Source organism: Lonchura striata, chromosome 14 (genome assembly GCF_050655825.1).
Source record: "Lonchura striata isolate lonStrDom1 chromosome 14, ASM5065582v1, whole genome shotgun sequence".
Lineage (NCBI taxonomy): Eukaryota > Metazoa > Chordata > Aves > Passeriformes > Estrildidae > Lonchura > Lonchura striata.
In genome coordinates, this window is record NC_140716.1 from 16,108,430 (window position 1) to 16,117,848 (window position 9,419).

The 9,419-nt window shown below is 53.3% G+C and overlaps 1 protein-coding gene across 1 annotated transcript; it reads left to right on the top strand.

Moving 5' to 3' along the window:
* The first annotated feature begins 4,837 nt into the window (after window positions 1-4,837).
* LOC110470230 (noggin-2-like) lies at window positions 4,838-7,614 on the top strand. Its single transcript, XM_085592619.1, has one exon. It carries the CDS (start codon window positions 5,837-5,839, stop codon window positions 6,467-6,469), a length of 633 nt encoding a protein of 210 aa, XP_085448745.1. The 5' UTR covers window positions 4,838-5,836; the 3' UTR covers window positions 6,470-7,614.
* Window positions 7,615-9,419: the final 1,805 nt, after the last annotated feature.

The window sequence follows — 9,419 nt, forward strand, 5'->3', positions numbered from 1 at the left end:
TGGACCCTCAAACACCAGAGAGCTGATGCCATGATAACATCCCCTCACTTAAGGCTTTCAAAAGTGCTTTTCACAATGAATTTCCTGAATTGCTCCTTTGAAACTCTTAACCTGCCGGTGTTGAGACATTTCAGTCACAACAGTATCCTAGAGTTTAAGGAAAGACCACCTGTTCTAATTAAAGATCCTGAGTCCCAAGAAACCAGAGGGACCCATGAATTGATCACCTGGGGGCATGGGCACACATGTGTATCCACTCCCTCAGGCCCAAAGTGGATCCCCATGGAAGTGGGTGAAACCGTATATACCGTCCAAGAGTACACACTGCCATACAACCACCTTGCCACCAGTAGACGATCCAGCCAACATCACTATAGCCTCAAATAATAAAAGAATGAAGAAAGATGAGAATTCAGAAATTTCATATTTTCTTTCTTTACCCCCTGATGAAAATTGGTGTTGAGTTTTCCTAATGTGTTTTCTCTCTTTTATATTTAAGTTACTTTATTCTGGACAATATGTGGAAACGAATACTCGCATGGCCCCTGTTGCTGTCGATGCCCCATCTCCTCAAGGTGTGGATTGCCCCTCAACCCAGACAGAATGTTTGGGTAATCCGTGCTCATGCACTGCAACGTGACCACCTGTGTTTATCTATGGCCTCAGCGGATGACCCCATGTCAACATGCCTGGGGGGGATCCCTTTTTCTATAGATCAATTTCCATCTGAGCTCAGGGCCCTCTTAATAACATTAATCAGGATCCTCCCCTTGTTTGTCATCGTTGTGTTCACATTACCAACCCTCTAGTTTTATGGAGAAAACGGCCATCAAATTTGCCTGAACTAGACAAAAAGCCCACAGAATTTGATTTACTTGGGTCTTCGATTGCCCTTTTTTGCATTCAGTTTATTTTCAAACCTTCATATTACCTGGAGTCCTACATCTCAGTTAAGATACATAAAAAGGAGTTTCAGGCAGCCAACTGGTGCAAGTCAATCAGGCACCTGAACATACCATCAAGCAAAAATCAGATCCCCCTGAAACTCCCAAAGGGTATGTTTTTGATTTGTGGGCAGAGGGCCTGGGCAGGGGGTCCTCTCATCTAATAGGAGGTCCATATACCATCGGGCAGCTGTCCCTGTTTTCACCCAATCAGAAACAAATTTTAAATTAGCAATCCAAATTAAATGATTTGGCAATCCAAAAGTGTAAGCGCAGAATCATAGAACTGGATGAACATTGTGATTAAGAAATTCAGCATTGGGCTCTTCCAGCAAGGGCTGCGGTCTCTGTCTTTTTACCATCGGTGGTTTCAGCCAAAGCACTCAGGAAATTAGGCTACCTCAAGTGCTACGTTGCAAAACAGGCGAACTTAACTTCTACAGTGCTCAGTGACCTCCTAGCAGAGAAGGAAGCAGGCATGGCATAAAATAAAACAGAGTGGCCATAGATTTTTTTTCTCTTGGCACACAGGCATGGGTGCCAAGAGTTTGGGGGATTGTGAAGCTTTAATATTACCAACTGAAGCCAAAGTGTCCACGCCTTAATCAACAAGATGAAAGATCTTATGCACTAGATGAAAGAAAGTATAGGAGACTGGGTTCAAAATGTCTTTGAAGGATGGGGTCTGTCTGGAAGGGTGTTGTCTTTCGTGAAAGATATTTGTTTGATCGTTCAAGTTATTTTATTAATTTCCGTTCCTATTAGTCTCATAAAAAGATTTTTAATAAAAACATCTACTAGCCAAGGATCTTCCCCATCTCGGCAGTGGTGGGAAGAGACCCGAGTTTAAAGAACCTATCATCACACCAAACCCCATCACAAAAAATGAAACAAAAAAGGGGGAATTGTGGTAGTGTGTTTTGAAGATATGTTTTCTTAGGTTGTTATAGAATCTGATTCTGAATGTTTGCAGTAATTTATTGCTATGTACCCCTACTTCCTTTTCAAAATGGTTTAACCTCATGTTCTACCCTCCCCTTCTCCTATCCATCCACTCATGTACCTACCCCCTTTTCCAGTCCCTTCCACGTCAGTCTCTGTAACCCTGCCTCTACTCCCTAGCCATCATTGTAATTCCTACCCCTTGTGCTAGAACCTTCCCTATCAGTTATGTAATCCCTGAATCCGCACTGGTTGTCTCAGCATGCTCTCATCCCCTCCACCTCTCTATTGGTCTCATGCTAATGTAGTCCCACCAAATGCTCTTTCTTTAAGTTAGCCTGATTGGTTGTTAGGCTCTCTCCCGCCCTGGAGACTGCCCCACCTTTGTAAGTCACGGCACTCCGTTGCTCTTGGCTCTTTGCCTCTGCCTCTCTTGGAGTGCTGCTGTGTGTCATCTGCTCTCTCCCCTCTCGGGTCATGGTGGGGTGGAATAAAGCTACTGGGAGATGCAAGCGAGAGTCCTTCCCTTCTTCTTTTGTCACAACTCGTTGGTGTGGATTGCTTTATCGGCTGCTCTAGGTGATGAGGGGTCCCGACCTGTGGCCGAACCGCTCCCCTCTGCCCTGCCGAGAGACGGGCAGCAGAGGGAGGAAGCACTGGAGCTAGTAGGCTGGAAGGCTTCCTACCCCGAGATCAGGTGCCACGTGGGAAGGGAAGGGAAGGGAAGGGAAGGGAAGGGAAGGGAAGGGAAGGGAAGAAGGAGCCTTTGGCTCTCATGGTGGACTTTGCAGGCAGAATGTAGCTTTAAATTTCCTCCCTAAGGGCTTGTCTTCATTTCCCCTTTCCCCTTTGGGAACCTCAGAAGAAGACCAAGTGAAATGCCTGACAGTGACTGTTGCTATCGCACAAGAGCAGACCAGTTAGCCTACTGCTGTCTTCCAAGCCCCCTGGAGATACTGGTGCTTTCCCCCTTGCTACCCCTGGAACATGCCAAGCACCATTTTCAAGGAACTTTGCCTCCAGAAGGGGAAATCTTCTCCAGCCCACCCTGGAGAGCCTCTCCTCTCCCATGGGGGACCTGTCGAAGCAAGGTGAGAGTGGCCAGAGCAAAGACATCTTCACCTTGGGCACGATGATTAAGAATCATGTTTATAAAGTCCAGGAGTCAGTTAAAGGAGTTAAGTTACTTGAGTGCTTTGCAATCCTTCAGGATGAAAAATGCTGTATACATGTCAGATTTTATTATTACAATTATAGTCAGATGTTAATCACCCCACCAAGATTTACTCAGGCATCAGTACATCTTGCTGAGTAATTGCCCCCTTCCTGACTCTTGGATGTCTCTACTCTGAGCTGCTTCTCATTTCTGTGTTTGCTTTGGTTCTGCCACTGCTGAGAGTGCTGCATTTTCCCATCCAGCAGTGAGCGATGGCAGAGCACATCTTGCACATTCAGGTTGCCTTCACTTCAAGCACTCCATGTGCATCGGGATCAGAAAATAAACTATGAGAACATTCACTGATAATACTCAGCTTCAGGGGATAGTAAAAGCCATCTCTTTTGCAAATTGTTGAGAACTAATGCTGAAAAAGCTAGGAAATGGTACAGTTTCATAGGTCCAATTGCAGAGTATGCATGAAGAAAAGCTCCAAGTTCAGCAAACCAAACTGGGATCATGAAAGTAGAAATAGAGAGTGATGGAAGAAAGGTTAGATAGATTTAAACTCCCGCACACAGGATCCTATTACTGGGATGCACTGGGATCAGTTCCCGCACTGGTGCAGCGGATCTGTCTCCCCAGTGTTCAGCAGATGCTTTGACTCTATTGAGACTCAGGGCTGGATGTCCAGCCTCCGTGCTTTAGGGGGATTTGTTTATGTTTCGTGTCTGAACCCAACATTTGGCATTTCTGGGATGATGAAGAGATAGAAGCCTGGAGACATGCTGTTACTTAGTCTAGTAAGTGAAGCCAGCTCTGTACAACCCCAAGCATATGCCTGAGGGATGCTCTGGAATGACCTGTTGCAGCAATCCCTCGCTCTGCTAGGTCAGAAACACACTGTGGTGAGAAACTGGCCCCATGATCCACCTCACTCTGCACCCTGCCTTGGCTCCAGTGGGTAACTGGTTACCTCATGGCTTTGGGAGAGAGTGACTGGCATGGGCAGGAATGCTCTTACACACTGCCAGCCTGGAGGAACCAGCTGTGTGTCCAATTTCTGGATATGGTTCAAGAGTGAGCTCAGTGCTCAGCAATGTGGAGGTAAAGGAGGTGAGGAGGGTTTGGGGTTTTGCACTGTTGACACACACCAGGCTGGCAGTCTCTGTGCCTCAAAGGCTGTGGGTCCAACTCTTCTCCAAAAAAAGATGTAGCCCCACGCAGCTGAGAAGCTGAGAAGGAGGTGAAAGAACAGCCAGTGCTTTAACCTGGCTGGTTATCACACCATGTTGCACTGAGGGATGTAGGGAGGCTTTCTCCCGAGTGAGAGCGATGCTCCTGGAACGCTGCAGGCTTCCTTGCAGAGGGTGCTGAGATGCTGATGCTGGAGTGCTCCCACTCTGGTGTGTTGTCCCAGAGGGGTTCTAAGGACATGGCACCCTATTCTACTAAAGCTCTGCGTAAAGCTGGAAAGGTGGTTTGATGGCGGCTGGGCTCTTGTGGAGAAACAAACATGGGACTGCAAAGTAGCTGTGGAAGGCAGAGGAAGAGTGAGGGTCCCGCTAGCCCGAGGTCCGCGCAGTGCCCCGCTGCTCCGCGGCCATCGGAGCTGCTGGGGTGACGGCTCCCGCCGAGCCCGGGTCCGGGACCGCAGGTGGGACGCGGCTCCGGAGGGAGGTGGGCGGCTCGGGGGTGGCGGCAGGACCCGGCTGTCACTCAGCGCGCGGTGAAAGTGACAGAGGGGCGGGGCGGCCGCGCGCCGGGCGCGTATTTAACTTGGGCGGCAGCGGCGGCGCGGCAGAGCGCGGCGGGCGGGAGGCGGCGGCGGGCGGGACATCGTGACACCGGGCGACACCGAGCCGAGCCGGGCCGGGCTGCACCGCACCGCTCCGAGCCGAGCAGGCAGCGCAGGGCACGGAGCGGAGCCGCGGCTGGATGCGTTGAGCGCGGTGGGGACGACCGGGTCCCCGCAGCAGCGGCAGCAGCAGCGGCAGCAGCAGCGGCAGCAGGATGGGTCGCCGGGGCTGCTGAGCGACGGCCGAGCCTGCCCTTGCCCGTCCCCGCCGAGGAGCCGCCAGGGAACCGGGACGCCCCGCCTCGCCGGTGCCGGGGACACCCTCCGGGTCCCCATCCCCATCACGCCGAGGATGCCTCGGGGGCCCGCGGGCCGCCCCCGCCGCTCGCTATGAGGAGGAACCCGGCCGGGCCGCGGGCGCTGCCGCCGCCGCCCGCCGCCGCCTGAGCCCCGTGCCCCGGCCGTGCCCGCGCAGGGGCCGCCCGAGCGCCCCGGCGCCGTGACCCTCCTCCCGCCCCCTCGCCCGGCGCGCCCGGCTATAAAGGAGGGTTTTATTCTCGGGCTCCGGTCTCACGCCAAACCCTGTCACATCGTCTAGACGAGCTGTCGTGGGGCTCGGCCCAGCTGTCACCATGGCGATGGAGACGAGTCCGCTGTGAATTTTGGGGGGGGAGCGAGAGCGGCGGCAGAGGAGGAGGAGGAAGGCTCGGTCGCCGCCGTGCCCTGCCCTCCCCCGCGGGGGAGGCTCGGACCCCCCGGCGCTGCCGACCGCGGCTGGAGCCGGCCCGGCGGGGAGCCCCGGGAGCCAGCGGCCGCGGGCGCGGGGCGAGCCTCAGATGCGGCTGTCACACAACCCTGGCCGGGCTATTTAAAGTAACGGGCCCCGCCGGACACTGGTGCCTCTGCCTATTTATGAGCCCCCGGGAGCCGGCGGGCGCCGCCGGGCAGCGCTAGGAGCCGAGGCCGCCGGGAGCAGCGCCGGGGCCCGCCCGGAGCATGACGGCGATCCGGGCGCTGCTGCTCTGCCTCTGCCTGGGGCTGCCGGCGGGCGGGCAGCCCTTCCTGCGCCTGCGACCCTCGCCCAGCGACAACCTGCCCGTCAAGGACATCGTGGAGCACCCGGACCCTGAGTACGACCCCAAGGAGCAGGACCTGGACGAGAGGACGCTGAGGAAGAAGCTGGGCAGCCATTTCGACCCCGGCTTTATGGCCGTGGCCGTGCCGGGGCCGGCCAACGCCTCGGGCGCCGCGGCGGCGGCGGGGCGGGGGCGGGCGGCGCTGCCGGCCGAGCTGCGGCGGCTGGAGCTGGGGCCGCCCCGGGGCCCGCGCCTGCGGCTGGGCAAGAAGGCGCGGCGGAAGGTGCTGCAGTGGCTGTGGGCGCACACCCACTGCCCCGTCTTCTACGCCTGGAAGGACCTGGGGGTGCGCTTCTGGCCGCGCTACATCAAGGAGGGCAACTGCCTGGCCGAGAAGTCCTGCTCGCTGCCCGAGGGCATGTTCTGCAAGCCCGTCAAGTCGGTCACCAAGACCTTCCTGCGCTGGCACTGCCAGGGCTGGTCCAGTCAGAAGTACTGCACCTGGATCCCCGTGCAGTACCCGCTCATCTCCGAGTGCAAGTGCTCCTGCTAAGCCTCCCCGGCCCCTTGCACTGCCGCCCTCCTCCTCCGGATCACTTTAGTGGGGGGGGGGGGGGGGAGGGAGGTTTTTCGGGTTGTTGTTGTTTTTTTTTTTTTTGGATGGGGTGGTGTTTTTTTGGGATAAGATAATATTTTTGGGAGGGTTTTTTTTTTTTTTCCCACCCCCCAGAGCGAAGTGGGAGAAGATGAACCCCTTTGGAGTTTTGTTTTGGTTTGTTTTGGGTTTTTTTTGATAATTTTTAGGGGGCTTTTGTTCGGGTTTTTTTTTTTGTTTGTTGTTGTTGTTTGATTTTTTGATGTTAATTTTTTTTCTCTTGGACTTCTGTTAATGTTATTTTATTCAAAACGGGGGGAAGCAAACCCAGGAACTGCAGGGCAGGCCAAAGGCACAGTAAAGCACTACAATCAGATGTCTATTTTTATACGTATATAGCCTTCTAACAAAAGGAAAATTAAAAAAAAACTTTTAAAAAAGGAAAAAAAAAACTACCAGCCGTGTAAATAGAGAGATTTTAAAGGAAAAGGGGGGGAAATTGCAGCTGTTTTTTATTATTATTATAATTATTATTGTTATTATTATTATTTTAAAGACATAGGACCACATTTTAAACCCATCCCCACAGAACCCAAGCACTTCCCGGCCGAAGGGAAGGGCAGAAATTTCTTGTAAAGATGTTTTTATCAAAAGGAGAAAAGAGGCAGAGGGTGTAAAAAAAGAACAAGAACCACAGCATCCCCGAATGGTTGTTTCTCTGTGCTGTATTTTTTTTATCTTCTTCAGACCTTGTCACTGATGTTTGAACTAATTTGCCAAGCTCTCTAGTGTTTTTTTTTTTAAAGTTTAGAACAATTAATTAAGAAGGAAATTTTAAAGGAAAGTACAAATCTATGAATGAGTGGAATTGTTTTGTTGTGTGGGAATACATATAGTCGTGTAGAGATGTTAAAGGAAATTTTCTGTGTACAGTTTATTTATTTTTAACGTTTGTGTATAGGAAAAAAAAAAAAAAGCTAGAGATTATGCCAGAAACTATTGGAAATGTTTACTTGAATATTCCTTTTAAAACATATCAATGTAAATATGAGCTATCACTGATCAAAACATTTTTAGCAATAAACTCTTATCTTTGAAGAAAATCCCCATGCTGCACTCCAGCTCTCTGGGAGACCGGCAGAAATTCGGATTCTTACTCAGAGCAGGTGCTGAGTAAAGGGCTTTGCCTGGGCTACGCTGTTGTAAATCACGAGATGCCCCAAAAGTCAGGACAGCTCCTCCGGTTTCTGTCTCTCCGAGATTCCGCTCTGGGATTTTTTTACGTGTACAACTATAACCTCTTGAGGAGAGAGAAAAACATCCACGGGAGAGAAAAGTCTCGTAACGCATGAAAGAGCTGCGATGTCCCGGACTGGAGGTGTCACCTGAAGTCCTTGGGAGATTCCGCGCTCTGCGGCTCTTGGATTCGGCTCTCCCGCTGGCAGAGGAAGCGGTCGAGGTTATTGCCCCGGCCATCAAAGCGCCTGACACAACTTGGCAGCCTCGCGTGTGGCGGAACAAATGTTTTTTCTCGGCTGCCGCTAGTAGCAAAGGAGAGAAGGATGGAGACGAGCCCCGCGCCCCGACTTGCTGCCGCGACGGAGCCCCGGCTGCGGCATCCCTGCCCGCAGCGCCGCTGGGCGTGTGCGGAGGGCGGCAGAGCCCGCGGTGCCGTGCCGTGCCGTGCCGTGCCGTGCCGTGCCGTGCCGTGCCGTGCCGTGCCGTGCCGTGCCCGCGGCTCGTGCGCTGGTGCCAGGCCGGTCCCGCACTGCCACCGGAGCTCACGGAGCCAGGGCAAGGCAGGAACGGGACGGCTGCACACGGGGGGGGCTCCGACAGGGCTGGGGAGGAGCCCGGCACAGGAAAGCGAGGGCACTGGCAGCGTGAGCCCGCTGCCGACTGAGATCTGTCTGTCGGTCAGTCACAGGGCTTGGAGCACGGCTCTGACAGGCTGCCAGGCCATTCCCCTGCGTGTTCTGCGTGGGCTGCTGGTGCTGGAGGGGAAAGTCTGGCCATTTCTGCTGGTGAATGAAACGTGTCTGAAACGTGCCCGAAACGTGCCTGGCATCCCTGAGGAACAAACTGCTGCCAAAGGGCCCTGGCCAGTGAGGAGATGTTCTCCCCCAAGGCAGTTGTGGAGCAGCAAGGAAACCCTGCCCCCCTCCAGCTTAGCACGCAGCACAGGAAAGCAGCATGACACCAAGCCCATGGGAAGGCACCAGGACCCTCCAAGGGGTCTGGCTTGTATCCCTCCATCATTGTCTGAGGCCCCTGAGGTCCAGCAAGTCCCGTGAAACAGGCCTACAGAGCCTGGAGGTCACAGACTGAAACTGAAACAGGGAGAGAGTAGTTGAGATGGGCATGGTGGGGACAAGGCAAGAGGGACAGTGACATCCCATAGCCCACATCCCTGCAGAGCCCTGCAGCCATCCCCTCATCCCCATTTGAGGAGGCAGGTTGGTCTTTTCACCCATTTGTCAGTGAGGGATCAGGGAAGGGGGAGATGCAGAGGGCAGGGTGAAAAGGAGACTTCAGCGAAGACAATGTGCAAAACATCAGGGGCATTTCAGAGAGAAAGGGGAAAGCTCATTTTGCAAGAGGAACAACATCTGTGGTGTGGGGCCAAACATCTGTAGGAGGGAGCATGGGGGGAAGGCATTCTGGGAAAATATTTCTGACATAATCCCAACAGTATCTGGTGTGTTGGGATTTGGTTACAAATGGCCCTCTAACATCTTTGTGCGTTTTGTTCTGCTGGTTCCAGGGGCACACAGAGACCCCTGCTTTGTGCTAACCTGGGAAATAAACCATTCGCTGGGCTCAATGGCTGAGTTCAGTTGCACAGGGAAGGGGGGGGCTGGGAAAGAGGAAGGCGAGATTTGTGTGAACTCAGCAAAAACCAGCCTAA

Bases quoted from the DNA above. Each gene is read 5' to 3' on its own strand.
- LOC110470230 (XM_085592619.1), top strand. From the start codon at position 5,837: ATGACGGCGATCCGGGCGCTGCTGCTCTGCCTCTGCCTGGGGCTGCCG.